Source organism: Aulonocara sp. 'chitande type north' Nkhata Bay, linkage group LG22 (assembly GCF_057382095.1).
Source record: "Aulonocara sp. 'chitande type north' Nkhata Bay isolate Kocher_YH1m ecotype deep benthic linkage group LG22, A_spYH_male_GT1.1, whole genome shotgun sequence".
Taxonomy (NCBI): Eukaryota; Metazoa; Chordata; class Actinopteri; order Cichliformes; family Cichlidae; genus Aulonocara; species Aulonocara sp. 'chitande type north' Nkhata Bay.
Window position 1 is genome coordinate 22467863 of NC_141364.1, and position 26820 is coordinate 22494682.

The 26820-nt window shown below is 41.3% G+C and overlaps 1 protein-coding gene across 8 annotated transcripts in view; it reads left to right on the forward strand.

Annotated features, from left to right (window-relative positions):
* ppp1r9a (protein phosphatase 1, regulatory subunit 9A) overlaps window positions 1-26820 on the forward strand; it is a 53682-nt gene that overhangs the window by 3138 nt on the left and 23724 nt on the right. For 4 of the 8 annotated variants that reach the window (XM_086280419.1, XM_086280421.1, XM_086280418.1 and 1 more), the window contains 4 exons: window positions 3575-5090; window positions 18075-18207; window positions 18922-19042; window positions 23024-23128. In XM_086280419.1, coding sequence (XP_086136545.1) covers window positions 3714-5090; window positions 18075-18207; window positions 18922-19042; window positions 23024-23128 — 1736 coding nt within the window. In that variant the 5' untranslated portion in view covers window positions 3575-3713. Of the gene's footprint in view, window positions 1-1714; window positions 2189-3574; window positions 5091-18074; window positions 18208-18921; window positions 19043-23023; window positions 23129-26820 lie in introns of those variants that run through there. The other 4 variants (XM_086280423.1, XM_086280417.1, XM_086280424.1 and 1 more) reach the window with 3 other exon arrangements.

Sequence of the window (26820 nt, forward strand, 5' to 3'; positions counted from 1 at the left end):
GATACACCCTCTTAAAAACATGCAAGTCACCTCAGCAGTGCTTGACCTCCTGTGCACAGCTGTAAGCAGCAGAGGCATGTTTGGAAAGTCCTGCTCCAATCGGTCCAGCCTCCCCCCCTGCAGAGACAGTCCAAGCAGACAGATGGTCATGTTTTGGCCCCCTTGGCTCCCAATCACATCTACTAAAGGAGCCTTAATTCAACCCCCCCCCCGCTTCCCTTGATGTCAGCTCCCACTGAGAGGGCACTTTGATATTGCAGAATAGCCTCCTAATTCTGGCTAACATACTAGCAGTGGTCACTGGGATGCTTCTTGATTGATAAATTCGTATTTGTGACTGGATTCTTGGCTTTCTCAGTGGCGATAGACATGATGCCATCCATCCTCTGTGTTCTGCAGTTCCTGGCTGTTTTCTTCTTCCACCCTCCCCTTTTATCCCCTTAAGATTATTTTTAGGTTGCTTAGCAACATCTTCTCATAGCCAGTGTTTGGACTGGGTATGAATGTATCACAACAACCACTATAGGTCTGTGGATGTACGATGATGCTTAGAAATGGAGGAAAGCGCAGAATTTGTGACTTGGAGAGAAGCTAAGGCCCCAGTGTGTCTAATTTGATACGGACTTAGACTGATTTCTGTCCAATCCGGTTCTTTTTGGTAGCAGTGAACATCAGTTTAAATTGTAATTGTCCTCAATTGGCTTGTTTTGAACAGTGGGGTGGGGGGGGGGGGGGATGCAAAATCCTCTCGTCAGCAGTGGTGGGTGTTTAGTAAATGTATGCACTGCATACACAGCATAAGACTTGTTTTTAATGCACTTTCTAAATTCAAAACTGATGTAGGCCTATTGAAAATTCATCTGAAGTGTGAAGTGTCCCAAATCAACTTATAACAGTTCATGTTCTAATCTGCGACTCACATTTGTATTAACCGAGTATGGTTTGGTTAAATGTTGACTGAACAAGCAAATGTTTTTCCTCAGAAGGCCTCATCCAAATTCGCACACAGCTTGTGCTTTCATAAAGTTAGAAGAAACAATGCCGTCTATTATAACATAACAACAGCAATTATGTAACTTGGTGCTGTTTGTAAAAATAATCACACATTTGGATGTTTACAAAGCTTCCTTTTCTCTAGCGCTTCATCACATGAATTAAGTCCTGTGCTTTTGGTGGGGTCTGTTGACTGAATGCAACCCAGGCAGATAGTTTTTCTTTTTTTTTTTACTCTGATCTTCTTTAATGGGGCTTTAAAAAATGAATGCTCAGGAATTAATTGAGGAGAGAGATGACTAACTAAAGAGATCATTGCAATTTTAATGTAGTTCCTCATGGTGGATGTGTGAGATGGCGCTCAGAGCTGTTTGATTAAACTGCCCCCTTATACATTTCTCCAGTCAGACTTAAAAGCTGCATGTGTATTTATAGTAATACAAGCGATGGACAAAACAGTTTAAGGGTTTCTTCAAATTCTGCCATCAGACTGAACTTTGAGTGAAATCCAACTTTACTTGTTTTTGTTTGTTTGTTTGTTTCTCTAAACTTAAACCAGGTAAACTCCTCAAGGCCACTTTCTGGTCCTCGAACCACATTTTGGAAACCCTTATTTGAACGCGCATCACACAGTCAGAGTGGTCCTTGACCCTCTCTACCCCACCCAAATCCCACTGATGAACCAGCGAAGTTACAGTTGCTGTGTGTTGGTATTTATGCCAGACTGCAGCTCGCTGAAACCCCCTCCGCGCAGCAGATTATCGGACCAAACCATTGCTGCGCTTCAGGTTTTAACACCTGTCACATGAGGCTTTACATTCGCAAATCGCCGGCTATCGCTGCAGCTAAGCGAGTTCAGTTTGCCACACTGCAGACGGACATCGGACTCTGCCGTCCTGCAAATGCTGCCACAGTGCAGCTCTCAGTGAGATGAGCTTCCCAAATTGCACCGACACCCCCATTGTGCGACTGGCAGCATCACCCACTGCCTGCAATGCAATGGCGTTATAGCGGCTCTAGTTATGTCCAAACGTTTCTAGTGGCGATTCCGCTCCGGGCTGGCTTTTTACGGGCTCGGAATAGAAATGTTATTTTCGATAGCTTTTGCAAGCAGACCATCCGCATTTCTCGCAAGTTTCCCCTCTGGATTACAGTTTATGTGTGCGGCGCGTGCAGCGAAGCCGGAGCCATGAATGTAAGTCTGACTCTTTTGTTTTTGTAACAGTGAAGCAACCTCGATGTTATCTGAGGTTAACTTGTGTTTATTTTGCAATTATTGAGAAAGGTTAGAGGTTGATGTCGCGGAAATTTGCAGTTGGAAGAATGTAAATAAATACGCGTGAAACGGTGTCAGAAGGGGGGGAACCTGAGCTGTCATGTACTGTGCGGTGTGGCTGATGTGCGCCTGTTTGTCTGATCCCACTGACACCGATCCCAATGTTCACAAGCCTCAATTTATATTTCACCTCTCACGTTATCGTCCTCATTATCTTCCTGCGTAAAATCCTCAGAGGGTGCAAAGCACAAGATGATCCCCAAGTTCAGATTAATTATTGTTGTTGTTGTTGTTAATATTTTTAACGCAAGCATTTCACATAGGTGTTAACACTGAGCTGCAAGAGTCCAGCATAGTGAATATTAAATACTGAGCCAGGACGTTTAGTTTTCAGGCACCGCTGCTGTTGCTGATGCATCTATAGCATCCAGGCTGCGGGTTACAGCACAACTTAGGTTAATGGATTCTGTGTCCCAGATGGACCTTATTTTTTTATTTAATAATGTATTTTTATCCCAGCTTTACTGTGTCATGTTTCATTTCACTCTCTGTGGCGTGCATTTCCAAAAAGGATTAAACATTAACGGATGTAGGTGTATATTTAACTCCTACCAGCCGACTACCCTGCTCTAACCCTGTATTATTGCAAATGTGGGCCTTTCATTAAATGTTTCTTTTTTTTTCTATTGGATGGTATCAACACACATGGTTGAGTGCATCCAGCAACATTTTTTTTCAGCTTGGGAGCTGACATTTAGAAGCCACAACCATAATGTCAGTTATGGTTTAGAGAGTTGAAGGATGTCTTAGTGTACAAGGGTCACAGCTTCATATGGAAAACAGAGGGTGGGGGAGATAACGGAAAGAGAGCAAGAAAAGAAGAAGGAAACAACCATGTTTCCTAGAGCATAGCACCATTTTAAACAAAAAGAAGCACAAATCAAAGGATTTATTATCTAAGAGGGTTAGCAGCGCAGCTCTTCCGTGATGCTAAACACAGCATCTTTGGAGGCCCTTTAGAGTCCGATTGGCTTTTATCACTGCAGTAGTTCTCTTGTACTGAGAGCTTTTACTGCACGCATAAGTATCTGTAATTCGTTTTGCCCTCATGTGTCTGAAGAGTGTTGCTGATGGTAAAAATGACTTTTTTCATGCTTTTTAACCATCATTCTGATCATGAAGCTCCACTGACAAAAGGAGGCACTTTGACTCCATATGGTATTGTGAGCCTGTTTAAACAGTTATCTGTCTTCACTCAACAAAACCATTTTTCTATCTTTATAACATCTCCTTTCATCTTTACAGGTATGAATGGGCCTAACGGAACTATAACAACAGCTGGATCAGACCGAGTGGCACTACTAGTAGAACAAGATACCTCACTTTGGTGCTCTAATGCGGCCAAGGCAATGCTGACATCTCCTCTGAATCCAAAGGCATCATCATGCTGAAAACGGAGGCCTCGGGGGAGAGGACCAGCCTCCGGAGTGCCTCCCCCCACCGTAACGCCTACCGGGCTGAGTTTCAGGCACTCAAGAAGGCCTTTGACCAGCCTCGGCTCGATGGAGACTCAAAGCCCAAAGACCTCGAGCGGGTGAAACAACCGAGGGGACGCCAGTATGGCACACACGTCAGTCGCATTAAGGACATGTTCATGCAAATGGGGTCAGAGAATGCAGCTGCTAAGACTAGGGGTCGTGATGAATCCTCACCACAAAAGCTGGTGAAGCCCACAAACTTCGTCAATAAGGCTGATGGATCAGTGATAAAACTTCAGCATTCCTCATCAGCAGAAAGGATTGGAGGTGCCGGGGCAAAGTTTTCCGAAACCAGAAAGCTATTTGAACAACAGTCACGCGACCAGTCCCAATCACCAGTCTTTCCCTACGGCCGTGATAAAAGGGGTTCCCATGAGCACCTCGATGACTGGCGAGGGGCGAGGTCCAACCGAGGCAGTACAGACTCCTTGGATTCTCTGTGCTCCAGGACAGAGGCATCCTCCCCAACTGTCAGCCAACTCAGTGCTGTTTTTGAAAACGCTGACCACCACAACCAGGGGGTTTCATATAGAGGAGTCAGCAGACGAGCCCTCTACTCACCTGACGGATTCCAGCGCCATGGCGGAGACGTCAGTGAGGATGATTCTCTTCGACAATCTCCAGTTCATGGAACCTACCGGAACAGGATAGGGGGCAAGTTACCCACATCCTCGTCTTCGGAGGACCTCCTGAGCCCAAGTCCTGGAGTAGAGATTTCAGAGCGCAAACAAGATGCTCCACAAAAGGAAGAAACCCAAGACAAAGCTGGAGAGGCTACAGTGGGAGAAGGACAGCGTTTTTCTGGTGCTTCCACCAATGGAAACCAGATTAATGGTTCTTGTGAAGAAGAGGAGAAACCGCAGGACACAACAAAACAAACTGAGGATCTAGGAACCTCCAAATCCTCGAAACCTACACATGGTGCTGTAATTACAAACAAAGCTTTAGAGGATACCACTCACGAGTTGCTGCCGACCACCAGGGAAAGCCAAGAGGACAGAGATGCTTCAAAGGAAGAAAAATCTTCCAAGGACCAGCTGGACGAGCCTGATGAGGAATACACTGGGAATGAGCGGGTGATTTTTAACGCAGATGGGGACGCCTGTTACCAGGGTTGGGGGGAAAGTTGCACGGATCCCGAGGATGACCTCTACGGTGACGATGACGAGGACATCGTCTACGACCCAGGGTCCGATCTGACAGAGATTCCTGGTCTGGCGGAAGAAAACAAAGAGGACATCCCTCCGAAGAGGAAGATTCGCTTCAGCAGTGCTCCTATTACAGTAAGCCGAATGCTGCACAAAAGTGTTGTGAAAGCCGAAATTGTGTAAACACATTTGAACGCAATCCGGCATAAAAGCATTTGTGCAGTGCTTATCAAAAGTAGGTTAAAACAACAGAGAGCTAATAGTTTAGAGTATTCAGAGCTTTCTTTTTATGGCCTTGTATTTATAGTTACCACTGAACTACTCTTTGTGGTTAGCTTTGTTGTTTGAACACATGAGGTTCATGAGGTTATGCAAACATGACAAATGACATGACCCTAGTTGACTTTTTTCATTTGGCATTTTCTTCCTTTAGTGTATACTGAGTTAGGTAAAATATCACATTATTGGATGCTATAGGTGTTGAAGGTTGTGGCCATTTTGTGATGCTAGGGTCAAAGCATTTGATGTTCATGAGCACAACATCTATGCATGTGTTAGTCATGCTGGTTCTGCACCCACACAATTTTCACACAAGATACTGTGTTTGTTTTTTGTTTTTTTATCTTTCGGAGCCTCTTTGCTCAGGGAGTTGTTTGTGAAACTATGGAGTCTTCACATATCTGTGAAATGCTCTGTATATTCAGCACACAGTGGACCCGTAGTGTCTGTATTTGTGTATGTGTGGTTTTGGTTAACCTTGATGTGTTATGCAAGGTTACAGTAGACATAGCTAAAGATTACATGCATTTTTACCATTGATCCCACTCTGCTTTCACAGTGGATAGAATTATAGAAAATCTCGTTTTTGCTAATGGAAAATGGTTATTGTTTCTGTAGACAGTGACTTCTTCTCCAGTAAATACAATTATCTGTACTATGGTATTTGTTTCATCTGCAGTGGAGAATTTTGCTGTTTTCAGTATTGAGTTGGGCACAATGCAGCCAGTGTTGCTTGTGGATTGGGGAGCTGGATTTGGGAGATTATGGAAAATATTTTTCCTTCTTTATCCTCAAGTATTTAGAATCAATTAGCAATGTGGCTTTTGTTACCAGTTTGATCTTCTTAATTCAATTTGTCATACAAATATATATATATTCATATTTTAAGCTTTCTTAAACTCACAGTCATGATTGAGAGATTTAAGTTCTTGTATGTAAATCTAACTCAAGCTAATGCAAACAATCCACAGGTTTATAACCATGTTATAATGAACCAGAACAATTAGTCCAGTTATTCTGTGGAGAAAAACGTGATGTTAGCTCACTAATTACCGTGTGCTGTCTCTGAAAAGTTGGTCCTTTTGCTCTTTTCTCTTCTTTCCTCTCAGGTTTCATCACACATGCAAGCATTTCCATGATGGAAATTAATTTAAATTAAAATAATATGATAATAGGTTTATATTTAATTATTATGTATATGTGTTTGTGTGTGTGTGTGTGTGTGTGTGTGTGTGTGTGTGTGTGTGAGTGAGAAGAAAAAAATGGCATTGCTTTTTTCAACTTGCACTTTCACTAACCAGTAAGTAACGAGTAAATAGAGTAAATACATTAAACAGCTTGTTCTCGTATTCAGGTTGAAGAGGCGTAGATTATGCACTGTTGTTGGCTTTAACTTCAAGGCTTCTGTTTCCCGTGAAAAGGACTGACGCTCATTCATCATATGGAATATTCAAGAGAGAAGCTGCCCCCTACCCCACAAAGACGCACACACACAATTAAACATGCGCCCCTCCCACTTTTCCATCGTACGCCCCACCTCCTCTCAGTACACGAGAAACAAACAGCGTTCTGTCTTTTGTTCATCTCTCTGTAAACTGAAAGAGACAAAGCTGTTTTCTCAGCCCCCAGCCCCACACGAGTCCAGCTTGACCCCTGTGGGAGAAGAGGGTCTTAAAGCCGTCTAATAATCTAATACATAATGTTCCCTCTATTTGTGTAATACTGCTTAGACATGCCCATCAAGTCATTTCAATGGACCTGCTTATAAAATCTTTAATTTTTTAAAAAAAAAATCTTCGTAGTAGCTACAGAGAATAGATGACACGCAATCAATTTTCAGTCTTTGTGAATATGCAGAGTGAGTTAAGAGCAGCTGCAAAAAAGTATATTGTATCAATCTCTGTGAAGCCGGGAAAGCAGGGTCTGTTTTCCAGTTCCGCTTAAGTCCGGAAAAAGGATTTGTGAATTGCCATGAAATTTACACCAGATATTCATGTCTGGCTTCGGATAATGACTTTAGTGATATCCCCGAAAAAGTCTAAGTGTGTTCAGTTGGTGTATTAACAAGTATTCTCAGACGAGTGGTATTCATCCTCAGATTTCTTTTGTATTTTTCATAATGAATAACTTATCATGCTACAATTTTGAGTGCTACAACAGAAAACAAGGCAAACATCATGCCGTTAGCATGAAGTTTGCTGTGTCTACAGTAAGTACCGCCTCACGGAGTTGCCTCCATGGCTGCAAAGTCTAGCTGTTACATCCTCACTGCCCCAGTGAGAAATGGCTGCTTTGAGCTATCCAAGGCGAACACAGAAGAAAATCAGGTCTTATGTTCATTGAAGTGTAGGTGGTTTTATCCTTGACGTTCGAACCTGTGGTTGGGTTGTCCAGTCTGCAGACAGACTTCTGTATTAAAGTAGATCCAGTTTTCTAATGCACTAATCCACTGCTGTGTGTTCTTTGCAGCTGGTGTCATGTTGAGGATATAATGGAGACATAGGAATGTAACTAAGGTTCTTTTAATTTTTGATGACTGCCTGGGGGTGACTGATCTCAACCAGTGTTCACTTCACCTTCTTAGTCCTCTCAGGCTTGAAATGTTCAAGCCTTGACTACATGTAGACCCTAAAAGCTCAAACATCTGTTACATGTTGATTTTTCCTTTTCATGAGTGCATTTTCTTTCCCTGTTTTGTTGAACTGCACCCCAGGAGTTTAACAGAAGTCTTCGACCTCTGTGTGCTGTCTGCTTTGTCAGTTTCCTCTTGTTTACCACTCGTCTGAACGAAGGGCGTTTATATCACCTTTTGATGACTTTTTTCTGCCTTTAGAGGGATTGCATTTTCATTACTTGCAACACTGCAGTATCCTAATATAACTAAACAGATGTGGTGAGTAGAGCACTAGTTAAATGGCCACTGAAGCGTCTGTGTAATCACCCACTCCATTCTGCATGCTGTCTGTTACTGGATCTACATTTTGTCCATTGCTTCTGTACCTTGAGTGGAATGATAGCACAACTCTGACTCAGAGCTTTAATCTTTACGATGGATGTGTGTCACTCCTTTTATGTGTTGCAAAAGTGTTTGTAGATGCATTTTTCTGGGTGCCTTTTACCCTAGTTTGAAAGATGTATAGTCTACAGCATAAAAAGGATGGTTATGTTCAGTATAAACATCTGTGTGTTTCTTGATGAGCACTATAAATATGGAGCTTTTATTTTATGTTTTCAAAAGGATAAGGTATATACATGAAATAATTGGCGTTCTTTGGCTCATTTGCCTCCAACTGATATGTTCGTACTTGCAGATTAGATCCTTCTGCAAACATTTGGTTGCAAAAACCACCTACACACGTTTTCTCTGCGTACTATTGCCGTGTGCGTTTTGCAGGCAAAACCAATTCACACACTCATCTTGTACTTTACTGAAGCATGAAAGAACATAAAGACAAAGTTGCTGATGCTGAAAAACTGAGAAAATACACAACTTACGCTGTCTCGGTGCCATTCGTCAGGCATGCAAGGAATTAAGAGAGGGTTATTTCTCCTGAGAATTTTGGAGCTCATTTATCTGCCCTTAATACAGTACATGACAGTGGAGGCTCCAGACTTTTTGTCACGATGTAATTTCTGCCCTAGTCCTCCCTCGTGTATTTGACAGTTTGTCCAACAATGTTGTTATTCAGACAGATCAACAGAAAACATGCGTAACCCCAAAAACATCCTTATCTAGAGCATCAACTAATGCAGTCTTGTAAGACCATTTCAAATTAGATGGCCTGTTGCCAGGAGCTTTGCTTTCTGACCATGTTTTCTGATAGAAAGGATTACTCTACTTTAGTGCAATCTGTCTTTCTGAGTGATGATATACTGTATGTGTAACAGCATTGCTTGAATTTTGGATCCAGCACTGACATGGATTTAGGAATTTGTAAATACAATTTAAGTCTGCAGCAGCACTGCTACAGCTTAATCTTCCTCAGTATAGTGTTGTGCTTTAGTGGATGTCTTTTTAACCAAAATTCAATTTTTAGGATACTGTGGAATTTAGTGGTACCCCTCATTTCTTTATATTTTTCTAGGAAAATGGGAAATATGTGCAGCGACTTTGAAAGACATACATGGAAAGACAGTAGCTTGAACAAAGCTTGAAAGTCAGTATTTGGCCTGACTACTTTTATTCTTCACCATAGCCTGAACTCAGAAAGCTTCTTTCAGTAGTCTTCAAGAATTGACATTCAAAGCTCTTCTGTGGATGCTGGCTGATTTTCTTACATTCTCTGTCAAGATGATCCCACACTGCTGCAATAATGTTGCAGTCAGGGCTCCAGGGATGCTAATTTGTGACTGATAGTGTTCCACTGTGCAGGTATGCTTTTACTGCGCTGGCAGTGTGTTTCAGTGAAGCTTCAGTGAACAGTAGATGGATCAGCTGAAGAGCCAGAAGCTTCTCTCGGGTCCAGCGTCAGGTCTTTACTGGATTTTTCCCTCGTTCTTAAGGACATGACTTTCAGAAACCGTCATCTGCTTTTTTAGGCCTGACACTTCTTCTTCTGCGTGCCACATCTCCAGTTTCCCCAGTTTTTTAAGGACACGTTGCACATCACGCTGAGATATACAAAGTTTACACCTAACAGCTCTTTGTAATCATTTTGCAAAAATACCATTTTGCACCTGTCAAACTGTTTTATCTTTGACATTTTTCATAGAATCAACTAAAGAAATTTGAACAAATTATTTTGTGACAGGATGCTAATAAAGTGCCCAAAGATACCAATTGAATTTGATTCTTTGCTAAGCTGTCTGTTATGTGTAGACACAGAACTGGTTCATCCTTTAGGTTGCAGACCTTTTTGAAAGCTTGAGTGATTCATAGATCCAAATTAAGTGATTTAACCCAGCGCTCCCCAACCGTTTTTGCGCCACGGACCGGTTTATGCCCGACAATATTTTCACGGACCGGCCTTTAAGGTGTCGCGGATAAATACAACAAAATAAAACTAGTACCGGTACCGAAAAAAAGAAGATTTATTCATAACACAAGTGAAAAGACCCAGGAAAACCGAGTTAACAATAAAAACGATAACAAAATAACGCTGAAAACCAATAAAAACCCTGAAAACCATACATTTCACACCTGAGCCTCAACTCTCGCGGCCCGGTACCAAACGACTCACAGACCGGTACCGGTCCGAGGCCCAGGGTTGGGGACCGCTGACTTAACCAACAAAAAAACATGCTCAGGTACTAGGACTGAACAGAAAATGAGTTAAAAAGCAGCCAATGTCTAAAAACAAAGTTTGAAAGACCTTCAAAAAAGCCTGGAAAATAATTGCTCAACCTCACTTAATACATGAAGAAAATAAAATAAAATTCTGGCTCCTTGGAAGCAAAATATAAAAAATGGAGGGTGTCTCAAGTGTTTTGCGCAGTACTTTAAGTTCATTTATTTCCAAAACAGGAATGAGTCAAAGTACAAAAATATAACTGATAATCCAGCTGATGACTGGTACTAAAAGGTTTTCTGGTAGGTCTCTTGTTTCTGTGCACATCTCAGCTGTAGCATGCCTCAGATTTCTTCTTATGCCCTAAACTCTGTTGCATTTCTACATAGCTGGGTAAAGCTGTAACTAAACCAGAGTTACAAAAATGTTACATGTTACAAAGTATCAAAACCTATATGAAAGTATGTATCAAGCAGTGTTTTATTCAAACCAAGCTGTCCAGTGAAGTACTGTTTTTCTTTAGCAGTTATGCTGTCCATAGAAAAACAATCATGACTCCCTTCCTCTCTTACCTCTGACAGGAACAACTACTCTTGACTCGGATGTTGGGCATGCGTGTATTTTGTGCGTGCCTGTAGCTTAGTCACTCCATTATTAATGCAGTTGTGTTTTTGTTTGCTTGTTTCGGTGCCACCCGATCCTCCCTGGGGGATGCATTTTAAATGATCCGGGAAAGGCGAGACGTGCCTTGCGGTTTTTGAGGCTGGTCATTTGCCACACGGCAGACTGTGTCATGAACTATCAACCAACCCCCCACCTACCCAATCTGGCCACGTGCTAATGATATTACCAGTGCACTGTCAGTTTTTATTGCTGAAAAAAAAAAAGCTGCAGAGAACACAGCATCTCAGTGACACAATGTTCTCAGCGTTTGCTAAGCTCGTGTTTAGGAAGGTTCTGACTGCCGCACCATCACCATGTGCTTGTTTATGAGTCAGAAACAAGATTGAGATCTGCTGATACAAACAAAGATAATTTTAGGGTTCTGTGCTTCATTCACAGCAGTCCAGATCACACAGACTAGTTATTATGATTCGTAGAAATGCAGTCCCACTCTCTGCACAGCCATTATCGCAGCCTAATGAATTACATAGCATAGCAAGTGGGCATGTGCTTTAACAAGCAACATGTTGTGTTACTTCTAATCTCTTCCTCCCTCTCGTTGTATATGATAATATGCACTTGTTTTAAGCTAGTTCTTCTGTCTAGTTTCCCTTTAGGTTTGTCTCCTGTCCTGTATATGGCCCTTGACTCAGGTGTTGGTGGGAGTAGCGGCCCCCTGTAGTATTGTGCAGTAGCCGATAGAAAGGAAAAGCAAGCCCGCTGTAGATACAGCAGATGAAAAATCAGCTTTTTAAAACGACAACACAAATCAAAAGTTTTGCCCTCCTGTATGAACAGTGTGTGTGTGTCTGTTTTGTATGCAGAAGCGGTGTCTAAAGTTAAAAAAAGAAACGCTGACTTATGTGATTGTGGCATTCCCTGTCAGTGTCACTTCCCCAGATGAGGGAGGATATATGTCAAGAAGATAGAGAGGCTGGCCTTGAATTGACTGTAAATCCCTGTATGTTCTCACCTCTCTTTATATAGAGTTGTATACTGAATGTTTATGTTTCCTCCTCTCTTTTCTCGCTCCCTGTTCTTCCCATCCCCACCTCTTTATTGCTGTCAGTCTGAGTCTGACATTCATTTATTTCCACCATCAGCGACTGTCTTGTCCCCTCAGTATCCAGACACTTTCTTCAGCACCTGTCAGTTCTCCAGCCTGGCGTCGTGCGAATGTGTCTGTGTGGGTGGCCACAGGTAGAAGTAATGGAATGCAAATACGCTGAGGTGTCGCAGCAGAGAAGACTATGAGTTTTTGTGTGTGTGTGTGTGTGTGTGAGAAAGAGAGAAAGAAAGAGAGAGAGAGCCAGGCTGTAGTTTATCCACTGCAGAGTTTGTTGGGTTCATGCCACACCAGTTGGAACATTTCTCCTGGGTTTTCCAGCCTCGTCTTGCCCTGGGCAACATCCACTGTCTGGAAGACGCAGGGCAGGTGGCAGCATTGGCACCAATTCACCAAAGGCCCAGTTTAATACCATCAGAGGCTTTTCGCCGTGACTGGGCGCCATGCCGTGCCATCTTAGGCAAGGACTCAAACAGCCCTGGAGCAAATTACCCCTAGCATCACCCACTCCTCAGCTTTTTTTTTCCATCTTCTTTTCTTTATTTCTCTATTATTGCCTGTTCACTGTTCAATAGCCTCAGTGTCTGCTGCTGCTCTAAACCATGAATCATATGAGTCATTCGGTTTCTCTCTCTTTCTCGGTGGATATAGTCTTTCTTTTTTATTTACTGTGGCTCCAGACTCAGCATCTTAAAGATTCCAGTCTCAGTATTATCCCTTGGCTGATCTGCGGTCATCATAGGAGCTATTAGGCCAACCCAACCGCTATCCTTACAGACCAGCTGAGGTGGCTGACAGGTATCATTTAGCAGCAAAAACCAATGTCTTGGATGTTGATTGAGTATATATGAACTCCCGCCCTTTTCATTAGTGGATGATTCCCTGCCATGTGTGTATGCTTGCATCTACACATCTCTGTGTGTGTGCAATGGCCTTTTAATCTAAAGCCTACATGAATACTATTCATATTGTTAGGAATCTGTATTCATGTACTTGCATTTGAATCTGCATAAGCGCTCAAATACAAGGACAGATTGAGGCTCTTCTACTAAGTAAGAGGCCTCAGCTTTATCGCTTTACATTTTCCAAGCATCTGCAGTGTCCCGGCGTCTGCAGCAGCATCCACAGATGACTGTAAAACCGTATTTCAGAGTCAAAGTATACTCCCTTATCCTGATGCGAGGACAGGAGAAAAGATAACAAGAGTGCCTGCCCAAGCAGAACCGCTGCAGAGTCTGCACATAACCGCCAGTTGTTCTGTTGCTGGAGGTTTGTTAACCGGCAAAATACAGAAACGCGCGTGTGTTTGATTTCACAGGGCGTTGATCAGTGCGTTGTGCAGATGAAGGTTAAGTCTAAGAAAAGAGGGGATAAGAGACGCCATTTGATACAGTTAAGAATGATAGATTGTACTTTGCGGTTTGTAGTCCAGATCTTAGAGAAGGGATTATATCTGCCTGTATTTTATGTTGATGAATGAGTTTGTGGGAGGATAAGCACTGACACTGGGAGAATTGTGAAAGGTGATATGTTTTCTGGCTCTGTGGACTATCTTCATACAGACTATTCGCATCACCATCAGCAAGCAGCATGACACAGAGTCAAGGAGATTTATAGCTGTTCCAGAATGTAAACTTCTGTCGTGGTTTTTTTGTTTTTGACCCGAGCACGGTGTTAAGCTTGACAGAAACTGCAGGCAGCATAGATGAATATATTTACATGAAAATGGCCGTGTTGTGTTAAAACCTTCAAAAGCTGGCTCCATTTCCAAGGGAGAACCACATGGGGAAACGGTCCCTTATGCTTCAGTCTCCCTTTTTTAGTGACTCTCCTTGTGTGAAGCTACTATAACTAAAGTAAAAATGTAGGGGTTTGTCATTACAGTATGATGAGGTCAAAGTCGCAGCCAGTTTGTTAGACTAATGGTAAATGGACTGCTTCTTACACAGCGCGTTCTGCTCAATGTCTCATACGCTCAGTCACACAGACTTTCATGCAATGCTTTTATCTATACCTAAGCACCTCTGCCTGACAACTGGGCAACCCAGGGTTCAGTATCTTACCCAAGGATCCTTGGACATATGGAGAGGAGGAGCTGAGATCGATTCAGCCACAGCAGTCCCGAACGACTAATATGGGTAAACATATTGATATCCGTCAAACTATGGTCCCAACAGTTTTTCCCACAGCTGTCAGGCTAGTAGTTGCCAGGTGCATGTCTGGTCTTACTCTCTTGCCACTTTACACCTCCCTAAAGTAATAAAAGCAGCAGGCAGCAGTTCTGCCACCCTGCCAAGGTTAAGCACACTCTCACACGACGGTGTACCAAATCATTCTTTGTGCGCCTTTGAGCCTCTTATCGCTCTACTGGTATTTCAGATCCAAAAGTATTTTTTCCCCAGAACAAAATCCAATTATTGTAGGAGAACAAGAAGATATTATACATCCTATCTGAGAAGAGAAGTAGCTGTGAGAGAGAATCTTGACCTTTATATTTCAGATAACCCTTCTACATATTTTATCTGTTCTTAAAGAATTTCTGAGCCTGGAAGCCAGGTGGTGTTTGGACAGGATGAAGATGCATACCGGGGTTTCTGTTTAGAGCCAGATAACCATCGGGTGTCTTTGTTTTGTAGGCAAATGCTTTCTGTTAAATGTTTCAGTCTGTTTCTGGTTCACTCTCTTCCTGCCTACCTATTCTTATTTCCCCTGTGCGTGCTGTTTCATTTATCTCATCACTCCTTCCCTCAGTCACCATTATTCTCTATTCCAGCCGCTTACTATTCAGTTCATCTGCCTCCCAGATGCGTAGAAGTCCCTCGCTTGCCCTTATCTTTCTCCATCACTGAGCCTCCGCCCACTCTTCTACGCTTACCTTCCCTCACAGATCCACCCTCATCAGTCCTCATCTTCCCTCATGACCTCATCTTTTCTCTTTCTCTCTGTCAAGTGACTGGCCACATGCTAATGTGTTTGTAGATAGCACACAGTGACTGAGAGAGGCCATTAGATAATGTACTGGCTGCCAATGGCGGCATCGCGTTCAGGACATCCTGGACAGAGCAAGTGCTGGTGTTAGCATTTGTCAGCAGTGTGCATACGTGGGTGTGTTTAACGGGCCTGTGAGTGTGATGGCGTCTGCTACTGATTGCTGAGTGTTTGCGTGTGTCTGATTTGATATGTTGTAATTCTCTGCACAGTCTATACAGTGCATATACTCATGTGTGCGTGTGCTTCTGGGTGCAAGCAAGTGTTAATAATGCAGGGCTGTTGATAACACTGAATGATTGATTACAGGGAGGTCATGCAGATCTCATGCAAGATCTCACAGAGCAAATCCTGGCAGCATCATGCCATCTCATTGTGCCCTGTCTGTGCGTGCAGCACACTATCTCTTTAACAGAGTGAGTAACACATCTATATGATGCCTTATTGATGCGGTTTTGTGAATAGCTCCAATGATTTAAGTCTAATTAATGGATCCTGTTACATTAATTTTTAATGTCATTTTGTTCTTGAATTTCACCAAAGATCAAGATTCAAAAACCTCCAGTTTATCTTCTGTCTAGAGATGGCACGATACCACTTTTTTATGTCCGATACCGATATCATAAATTTGGATATCTGCCGATACCGATATGAATCCGATATAGTGTTTTTTAATCAACAAAACTGTTTTTTAAATATCTTGCTGCATTTTGTATAAGTTCATACTCAAGTTTAAAACAACAACTACACTAAAGCTATTCTGTTATACCTGTATGCAAAAAAAAATATTTCATAGTTCAGCAATACTGATCAATCTAATAAACTTAAACCTACACCATCCTCCCTATTCTGGTATTTTAAAGAGTACTTAGCGTAAATATTAAGCAACCTAACTAATAGGGTTCCAACTCCCAGCAACAACAAAAATAAATAAATAAAAAATAGGGAACCACCCCTCACGCTCCACCTCATGATGCTTAATCGACGTAATCAACCTTAATTTGATGCAGTGTGGAAAAAAATGCACAGAAATCAATTATTTTTCAAGAAATATTAAATAGATTCAACATCTTTCTTCAACAAAATTGCAGAATTCACAGATGGTGCCTTCCCAAAGGAAAAAGTACTATAGCTTACTAGGGTATGTTAGACTTAATAGTTACTATATACAGTAATTGACTTCTATTCATTTTACATCAAATTAAAACTTTGGGTGTCAGATAATTATTTATTAAAAGCTAGACATTTTAAATGAGAATAAGAAAGAAAAGTATGTCTTTGTGCCCCCTTTTCCCTGTTAATGCCCTATCGGCCCCCCTGGCTAAACTTTGCTAGATCCGCCCCTGCACAGTTACCAGCGTCAGCTACGTAGAAAAAGATCCTCGAGTAGAAAGTAATATTAAATAAATTCTAACAACAGCTGATCAAGCTTAAACGTGCTGCTGTTGTTCAGCCGCTGGTTTCCTCTTTCTGGTGCAAAGTGGGCCAAAAACAAACAAGAGACACGGACTCACGACAGAAAAGCCGATCAGCTGATCATTAAGCAGTTTCATGATTGAAGTAGCAGCAGGAGAGGCAGTCGCTCCTTATATCGCTTGTTAAGCTTAACGCAGGAATGCTTTACAAACATTCAGAGATGGACTTACACACTTGCTTTACTTCTCTCGGGGATAACTTTGTCGGAGATGAAATGCCGGGTTGCTAGCGAAGCTCCACATGCTACCCAGACCACCGACAGGTCCCGCATGCCACAGCCGCTCTATCACGTGATGCATACTGCTCCGACGTGCTAACGTTCTGAGGTGAGTTACGGTGTTGCAAGTTTTGTGAGGTGCTTTCGTGATATTTAATGGATCGGATTACATTTTTTATTTTTCTCCGATATCCGATCCAGTAATTTAGGTCAGTATCGGACCCGATACCGATACATAATATCAGATCGGTCCATCTCTACTTCTGTCCAAAACAACCAATTTAGCTCATCTTCCTCTCTTTAAGCTGTCTTTCTTCTGATTGGCTGCCCCTCACAAACAGAAGCTTTGTTAGCTGGTGGGCAGAGATATCCACTCTCTTTGATGTGAAACTGATCACAGACTGACCTCAGTATTTGAAACTTTGGCCACAATTAATATAAAGAGTGACAGAAAACAGCTAATGGGTTCACTTCAAGATAAATCTGAGATTCTATTAATAGCGCCTGGAGTCGGGGTTTGCAGGTGCCTGTTTTGCCGGAGTGAAGCTTATGCCTTCATGCAAGCTTCCCTCTGCACTTACATGCATGTTAATCTACGCGCTTGAACACTTTGCATATTCTTACACCTCTTTCTTCGACACCAGCAGACAGCATTCGGCAGAACACCACACTAAAGTCGTGACAAGAGCGTGCACAGCTCTCTCTCCTCTCCTTTCCTTCCTCCTCGTTGCAGGGAGCCGTGAGAGCGCTTGGTTGAGATTTGAAGTGACAGCTGATTGTTGCAAGGGAGGAGAGGCTCCTCTGAGGACCACACAGCTCAGAGAAAGAGAGAGGCATCCCCGTCCTCAAAGCAATTATGTTTCCTTGCATTACAGTTTATTTGTGGTTGCAGTTGTTTCTTTCATATAAAGACCTTGTTTATCCAAGTGCTGTTAGCTAAAAGTAGTGCTGTGTTCCCAATAATTGGGAACACAAAGCTCTTATTTACTCCCTCGCCTAAAGAGCAACCACTGTTGTCAAGCAGAGTAGTATAAATGTATGTAACATTCCCAGGTGTGGCATTGTTAGTGTTGTATGTGCAAAGGCAAAACCTGTTCCTGTGTGAGCCTATTAGTACAGTATGATGTGCCCTTTATAAAGCCTGAATACATTTTTTTTAAATGCAACTAGCTTATATAATTCTGTGTGTTGTTTTTTTTCAGGTGTTTAACACCTACTCCAATGAAGACTATGACCGACGTAATGAGGAGGTGGATCCCGTGGCCTCCTCTGCTGAGTATGAGCTGGAGAAGAGGGTGGAGAAACTGGAGCTCTTCCCTGTGGAGCTAGAGAAAGGTGGGGAAAAATCTAAGAAAATCCTAATGAAGATGGGATCCTGTCAGCTACTTATCATACCCAACAGACAGAACCACCCACACAGGATGTCTTTGTTTTTTGCTTTCTTCTGTACTTTCCTAATTTTTTTCCTTCACGTTTCCTTCATCCCCTTCCCATAGATCATGCCTTAAAGTTTAAATCTCTCCCTCGACCATTAGCAGTATTTTGTTATTATTATTATTGTTGTTAGATGTTACAAAGAGATAATTCACAAATTGCAATTTGACTTAGATTATCCCAAAAAGCAAGGGTTGCTTAATTCATCCTAATTCCCTAGACGTGACACTGCATGTTTTCCACTTGTCTTGTTCTGGACTAAAATTCATTTACACCCAGGATCTAAAATACACTGACTTTACGTTGTGGGACACCACAATCTACTCTCTGTTATGTAACACTAACAGCATTTGAATTATTAACACAGGACAGGGATGAATGAAGGGCATTTCTCCTCCATTTTTCACATTCTTGTAAAAATTGTTTCATGTCTTGGAGGTTGACGTCTCCTTATTCTTTCAGTTAATACTGAACATATTCACATATTCTGTCATATTCCACAATATGGTTGACATTGTTAACAGAAGTCATTTTGGGTTTGATTGACTGGATCTTTGGACACTTATGAAAATGCAGAGAATGACACTTGAAATTTGTGGGGTTTTGTGTTTCCAGATGAAGACGGCCTGGGGATCAGTATCATCGGGATGGGTGTTGGTGCTGATGCAGGCCTGGAGAAACTGGGCATCTTTGTTAAGACTGTCATTGAGGGTGGAGCTGCGGAGAGAGATAGCAGGTGGGTGCTGCTTTCCTGCTGGATATCACACATTTCTTTCAGTCTAAAAGTGGGTCTGGAGACAACAAATAACATGCACGTAGGATTAAACTTGCATATGTTGTGCAAAAAGTATATAAATGTAGTCCCTCCACAGGAATAAATTTCCATAGATGTTTTTTTCCCCCAGCACCACTCCACCATATTGTCTCGCTCGGTCTTACATGCGCAGTCACACTCTATATCTCTCAGATTTAACAGCAGGGGTTCGGATTATATCTACCGAGAGAGGCACAGTCTTACACAGGTCTGTACCTGTGTAGGTGTGTGTGTAGGTGTGACGGAGTCGTTACATTAAATTATATTTCTTTTTCTCTGCAGAGTTTCTCTGCAGAAAAGCGCTGATTTTTAAAGTCTCTGTTTCTATTTATGTCCTTGGATGTTTTACAGTATTGCATTATGTGTTTTTGTGCATTATGAAAAGTGTAAACAGTGCAGAGTTAGCAATGAGTCAGAGATGGAGGAGATGACAGCTCCTCAGCTGACAGACTGGCCTCTTGAGCTGTCACCTTCCACCTATTAGTTTGTTTGTGTGGTTCAGGTTCCCCATAAACAGAAACTGCTCCTCACAATGCAGTTTGAAGCTAGTGAGCTCTTCATAGAAAACAAGCCTAATGCAGCAGGGCTGTTTGCACTAGGTGTTTACTCCTGGGATTTATTCTTATGGCAGAAATTCTGAGGAACATGACAGTGAGATTAGTTAAAATGTAACCAGCAGAGCGACGGAGAAAAGCAGCGGCAGAAAGGAAGCAGCTCCTTCGAAAGTGAGAAAAGTTGATCTGTTCTAAGATGACAGTTTCACTGACTCCAAAAAGCCTAATTTCCCATGGTGAGTGGGAGAAGTGAGAGAAGTTGAAAAGATCAGAGGAACACTGTGCTGAAGCTCGAGTTCACATTTGTGTGACTGTAGAGTTGAGCCTGTTTCTTTTTTTTTCTTTAGTGGAAAAAAAGTTTTTAGTTTAGTTTCATTTTTACAACAATGCTGTAGAAGCTGTTGAGCGTGCTCCTCCGTGTGCTTGTTTAGATTTTTAGCGATGCTAGCAGCGTGGCTGTAGGCATGGCGACAATAAAAACCAACCTCTAATCTAATAGCTGCCTTGAAATGATGTATTCTGAAAAATGTATTTATGGTCACCAAAGAATGAAGTCTGCTTTGTGTTCAGAGGTAATTAACATTAACACATGTGCACTACTGTGTAATGCAAATTTGGTGATCATTACACAGCAGAGGACAGCCACTGTTGCTATTTCATGAATATTTTTAACATCAAGTTTTTGTGATGAGACGCTACATGACAAAAATGTTGTTCATGGACTGTTCAGCTTTTGAGATTTGGGGGTTATTTTTCTTTAGTAACATGTCTGCCTTCAGACTCATGTAATGAAATACAATAAAATACAAAAATACACATTTAGGTTGATATTTTACCACTTTACCTGCTGGACATTGATGCAACATTTGCATGTTAAACATGTTTAAAGTGCTTAACATGCATATCTAAACATAAAATCTCAGAACACTTAAAATATTAACAAACTGACTTAATATAAGTGAAGATATTGGTGAAGTTTAATAGTTTCATAGTGATATTTGTAGTTTAGTGGTGAAATGGACATCTGCACTTAATATAAAGACTGAATAAAAGAAAAGAAAAAGGAAAAAAGAAATATTCACAAATCAAATATCTTTTTACAGCTGGCTTTAAAACAGCCAGAGTGCTGTGCATATTTAAGTAATGCATTCACATTTACATAACGCTCTTCTGTTCTTACTGACCATTCAAACTTTCATTTTAACCATACATACAGCACTTTATGGCCAATTTAGAATCAGCAATTACCCCAACACGCATGTCCTCAGACTGTGGGAGGAAGCCAATGTACTAAGTTTTTATTATACTTCAAGTGAATGAATGCTTCCAACATTATATTGCATCATTAGTGTCTTTATTAGAGATGGAAACACAGCTGTTCTTTATTGTGAATCTGCAGTTCTGGCTGTGGCCTCATGATGGATTTCACAATAGACCATGATCACAGTATTAGAGAAATAAACTGTACACTTGAGATGTTAGTGTCATGGCGGCAAAAAGTAATCAGTAATTTTTGCATGCTCACTTATTCGTGCACACACACACACACACAGATATACACAGGGAGAGAAGGGAGGAGTCACTATCCAGAATGTGATTTCCTTGAGTCATTACCCTCCCTGCCACAGGGCTCTGTCTTTGCTGAGTCTAACTTAATGGTCTAATGTGCAGGAGCGCATTCACTCTCAGGCAGACAGAATGACTTGGCTGTGGCTCGATGTCTCGCCTGTGTGTGTGTGTGTGAGATAGGGGACATGAGGGTGATAGGATGTGTAATTCGGTGTATGTACATTAACTGACAAGGTCCTTTGTTGGCAGTTTTTTGTCTTTCCTGCTGCCTTTGTTTGGAAGTTGTATACCGACTAGGCTCGACCACATACAGCCACATTTGGATGGTAGCATCTATGAAGGTCAGAGAAGCATCTGGACCGCTGACAGACAACCAGCCTGCTGTCTGTCTACCTGTCAGGCCCACGTGTCTCTATACATCCCTGTGACATCTGTGATTGATGCGTCAGCTGTCACAGACATACTAAATTCTGCTCGGCAGCTGGTGTTATGTTGTAACAGACTGGGAGAAGGAGCTGCAGTTTTATATGAAGCCATCAAACACCTCTTCATTTTGATATTATTGTTGCGGTAAATAAAAAGGAAACAGTGCAGAGGATGCATTTGTAGGTAGCTAGTGATTTTGACCATTGTTAAATAGTCTTAGCTACTGTGGCTCTCTCCAGTTTATGAAATTGTAATTGTAGATCACTTGAGAACTCTTTTATCTTTGAGTTTTATTGCTTTTAAATTGAACCTATGGGGGTAGTTCATTCATACAAATCAAGAAAAATCGAGTTAAGAGACCTTCATCTCATCTGCCCATTCTATTTGATAAAAATGTGAGAAATGTACAAGTTTAAAGTTTTCAAGCTTGTGTTCATAAGTATCGAGGAGATGGGCCTTCTTGCACTCTGTTTTGGACCAAATAAAAAACCAAATTGCTGTTGAAGAAGAGAATAATGTGTCTGTTGTGGCTTCCAGCAATTAATTATTAGCACAATTCACTGTTTTGTTGAAAATAATGAGAGCTAGTTTTTGTTTTATTTATATGTTGAAGCAGTTACTCAAAATCCAGATTCAAAATCCCTCTGCATCTTTTTTTTCAGTACAAATGTTCATGCAAATTTAAATTGAATATTCAACAAGGCTGTCTGTTTTAAGCAATTTGTTCGCAGTTCCCCTGAATCCTGTATACTCAAGTCTTATCAGGAGTTTCATTTTAGGTCAAGAACTTAGGCGACCTCCCGTCATGTCCAGAGCAGAGCACAAATACCGGATTTATTGTAGCCGAGGGCGAAAGGCGTCCATGTCCCCATTAGCCCTCATAGTTTGTTTTGAGTCTCATCTCCTCTGTCTCCTTGTTACACAGTAGTCTGGAGCTATTGCACTGGAAATTTGTGACCCCAGAAAGTTTTCCGCTGTTGTAGTTCTATAAATTATGTGAACATGAATGATACGCCAGCGTGTTCGTGACTTTGTGCATCTTTTAGCCTTTGGACCACAATCATTTTCGAATGCAGAAGCCCAGCGTGAGGTCATATGTGCATGCAGATTTCAGCTTATATGTATGCACAGTAAAAGTAAAACGCAGACATTTATTCCTGATGTCTATACTATTGATATATTTTTATTTGCTCCTGCACAGTTGGTGTTGGAGCACCTATAATTTCATTGTACATGTACAATGACAATAGAGGGCTATTGTGTTCTATTCTATTCTATTCATTTATTTTATAATTACATGTTTATTACTATCTTATCTTAAGTGCTGAAAGATTCTTCTTCTTGCATTTGCCAGAATCAAAGTGAATGACCAGATCGTGGAGGTGGATGGGACCAGTTTGGTGGGCGTCACTCAGAGCTTTGCTGCCTCAGTCCTCAGGAACACATCAGGAGTCGTCCGGTAATACACACATGCAACCATAAACTATAATGCAGTCTAATGCAAAAAAGTAGTGGGAACAGGACATAGTAATGCTGGAGTGATAACTCCATTAGAATTCAAATTTTGAGAGTTGAATTGTGAAAATCAGTTGTAACAGTACGGCAGGATTTCAGGAAAGTGTGTCAAGCCGCTGTCAGCTCCAAAATCCACGACTACTATTATACAGTCAGAGTTATTTTACAGCTCCCTAAAAGCGCTAAAGCGTTCTTTATATTTAGTGATGGTCTCACTAGCCGCAGGAAGAGTATCAATGCAGTTAGTCCAGCTATTATGTTGCAAAAGTCCTACTTAGTGAGAAATACCTTAACATTACATGACGAGCTGTTTTTGACAGGGTCTGCTAACAGCACTGGGAAGCAGAGGAAGTACTCGCACACATAGAGATGTGAAAGAGAAGGCTGCGTTTAGTTGATTCTCGCTCTTGTCTGTCCTGTTTATTGACAGGCTTTCGTTTTTATTTCTCTCTCTCTGGATTCTCGCCATTGTGTGTTATTGAGGATGTTCTCCACTCTTTTCATTCTGCCACTTTTTCACCATTTCTTCTTCAGTCATCTCGGGAGAAGTGTGCGAGTTTATTTTCAGACCTCGACCTTGCTGGTGTAGAGCCCTCCATTCTTTGTCATGGATCTATATTCATATTATGCTTGAACTCACCTGTGGAAAGACAGATAGCTGTGTGGGAACTACAGTGTCTGATGAAAAGCTGAAGGCTGAACAAAGAGATATCCAAAATAATCAAAAGTGTTGGACAGATGATGTTTGCTGAAATAATATTGACAGTGGAGATTTTCCAGGATGTGGCTGTACAGATGAGACAGCCTTGAAAACGCCGACGTATATCATCTGTCCACCTCGCAAATATAAAGAAATAGTTATGACAAGTCTAAAAACTGAAATACACTGACGTACTTGTAAGATATATAAATGTTGTAGTCCAGTATATGAACATTAAACTCTGACAGTGTTTACAGGAAATATAATGATAAATCTCACTCCTCGCTGTTATTTCTTCCAACAAATTATCACTCCTCCTGCCCTCTCTTCACTGTCACTCTTTCAGTCTTCATCCATCAAGTCTCACTCACTCCACCCCCTCCTCCTCCTCTGTAAATCCTTCTCTCACTCCGTCTGATCACCAGGGGTTTTATGGCCAACTGTCCTACATTTGCCATTTTGCTATATTTACCCCGGCTTCCAGCAGCAAATCATCCAGGTTTAGAGGTGATCCCAGGATCTTTTAAAAACGTGCTGCCAAGACCCCATCACAGACAGGAAACTGTTCCCAAAATACATGGAACATTGGAAAATGGCTTTAGCACATAATAGATAGCATTAGATAAAAAGAATAAGGACATCTGTGTTTGATTGATTACGGTATTTATTTGTCACAACAATGATTCTTGGCGTTATGCAACCCTGATACGCAACTCTCACGCACAAATGCATCAATGCATCAGAATTATTGTCAAGAAGCACTGTTACAACAAACAAATACGAGTTGAGGAAACAAAATTTCTTATTTTTTGTTAAGTTGAAGTTAATATTTTGTATTGATTAACTGTTTTACAGAGCTTTGGAAGAAGCATTTAAATACTCTGAGTAAAAGTGGCAGTGTTACAGTGTAAACATGTTCTTCAAGAAGAAGTCAAGTACACAAAATACTACTTAAATAAAAGTTAAAAAGTGTCATACTATCTATGCCTTTTATCCGTAGCTCATTAAGCGGTCTTATCTTCTGTTACTGGAGTGTATTTGAGTTATTGTTTTAGAGTACATCACTTTGATAATGCATCTTGAGCTAATGTAGTTGCTTTATTCTTTGCTGTGGGTCTAATTCTATAACGAGATATCATAATTTATCAGTATTTATTCTGCTAAATAATTAGTAACTAAAGCTTTAAAATAATGTAACAGTAACTGCCCCCAAACTTTAGTGGAGCAGAAGTAAAAAGAAGCATTTCAAAGTATTTAATCGAAGTAAATACACATCATAGTTATACTTAAGTGCAGTACTTGAGTAAGTGTATTTTTTGCATTCCACTATCAGACTTAATCATGCTCTAAATTGAACTCAGATTAACTTGCAGTAGATACATTAGATAGCATGTCTCCAACACGGCTGACCAGTCATATCTGGTATGTGTGAACCTGTGCTGACATCCTCAAACGGCTGTCAACCCAGTGCTGCTTAATGCTCAAGACGTGTGTCCTGCATTGCTTCTCCAAGCATCACTTTCTGCATCCTTGCCACGTCTCTATTAATTGGAGTAAATGGAATAAATCAGTGGTGTCTGCAGCTGAGCTGATCCTGCACAGCATCCTGTGTGGCAGTCCCAGATCTTAAGGAGAAACTACGACAGGCTCCCCATGCGTGAGCGGAAAGGCTCTTTTCAGGTCAGCTACTCTTCAGACCTCCCTGCTGTCCAAAGGCTTCCTACAGTAGAGTACTTAGCTTAACCCCTCCAACCCCCCTTCTTTTTCTACTTACTGTGTGTCCTGGCCCTCAGTTGTTCCTTCACATGTAGATCAAATACGCCTCTCTGCTGGAGCGTAAGGCTTTCTCTACATCCCCTTTAGAAATATATAAAAGAGCTCTCGGGAGATGAATTCACTTGATTAGACCCCATCTCCGATCCACTCTCGCTCTCTTTTTCTGTTTTCTTCTCTCTCTCACACACACACACGCGCACACACAATAGCTCGGGCCTCGCTCACACATACACATAGTTACAGGGACCCTGCAGGGTGAGCCACAAAAATCCCCTTACTTGATTGCTCGGCTTCGTTGGTGTTACGAGGAGAATAAATTGGTGATTGCGTTATAAATTTTCTTTTGAGTTGCAGAACTATTATTTGCTTTAAGTTTTTACATTTTGAGCAGAAGCGTGATGAGAGAGATGAGCATCTTTTTGCTTTGTTATCTCCTTATTTGTAGCTCTAATTTGTACTCTCAGTGCTCCCTCTCCCTGTAATATAGACAAACACAAATCTATAAGCAATCTTTAGCTCCTGCTCTTTGTCATCATCGGCATCTTTAGCTGTATTTTAATGTGATATTTTCTGTGTTTGTTTGCATGCGTAACTGCTGGTCTTCTCTGTTTAGTTCTCTGCCAGCTTAATAACAGGCTGCCTGGCCGAGCTGACTGTCGCCTCACATTATTATGCGTGTCCTGTCTACCAGCCCTGCCCACTACGTCAGCACATATCGCTGCCATTGCTATGTGGCTGTGGGCCTCTGTTTTGCTCTCTGCGTTACTGTTGTGTTCATTTCCTTGCATAAATACACATCACAACAAGAAAGATGGACAAAAAATGAATTTAAAGTTGTTTTCCTCTTCTGTATGATTTTGTAAAAAGGTGCATGTCAGGCTACATTATTAGGTTAAATCATAAGTTCCAGAGAGGTTTGTAGTTACGTTGTAGGTTATGATGTAGATGAAGTATAAATCGAGTGTCAGACAAATGTCAAACCCTTTAAAATATTAAAAATGATAAATATTCGTTTTTGTCAGATGCTACATTTACGATTAAACCCTTTATATCGAGTGTCTAAAGAAAATAAATCTGATAACTCACAGTGTGAAAGGTCGTGGTTTTGTAATTATAATATTCATACTTGTAATTACAAGATAAATTATTTAACAAATTCA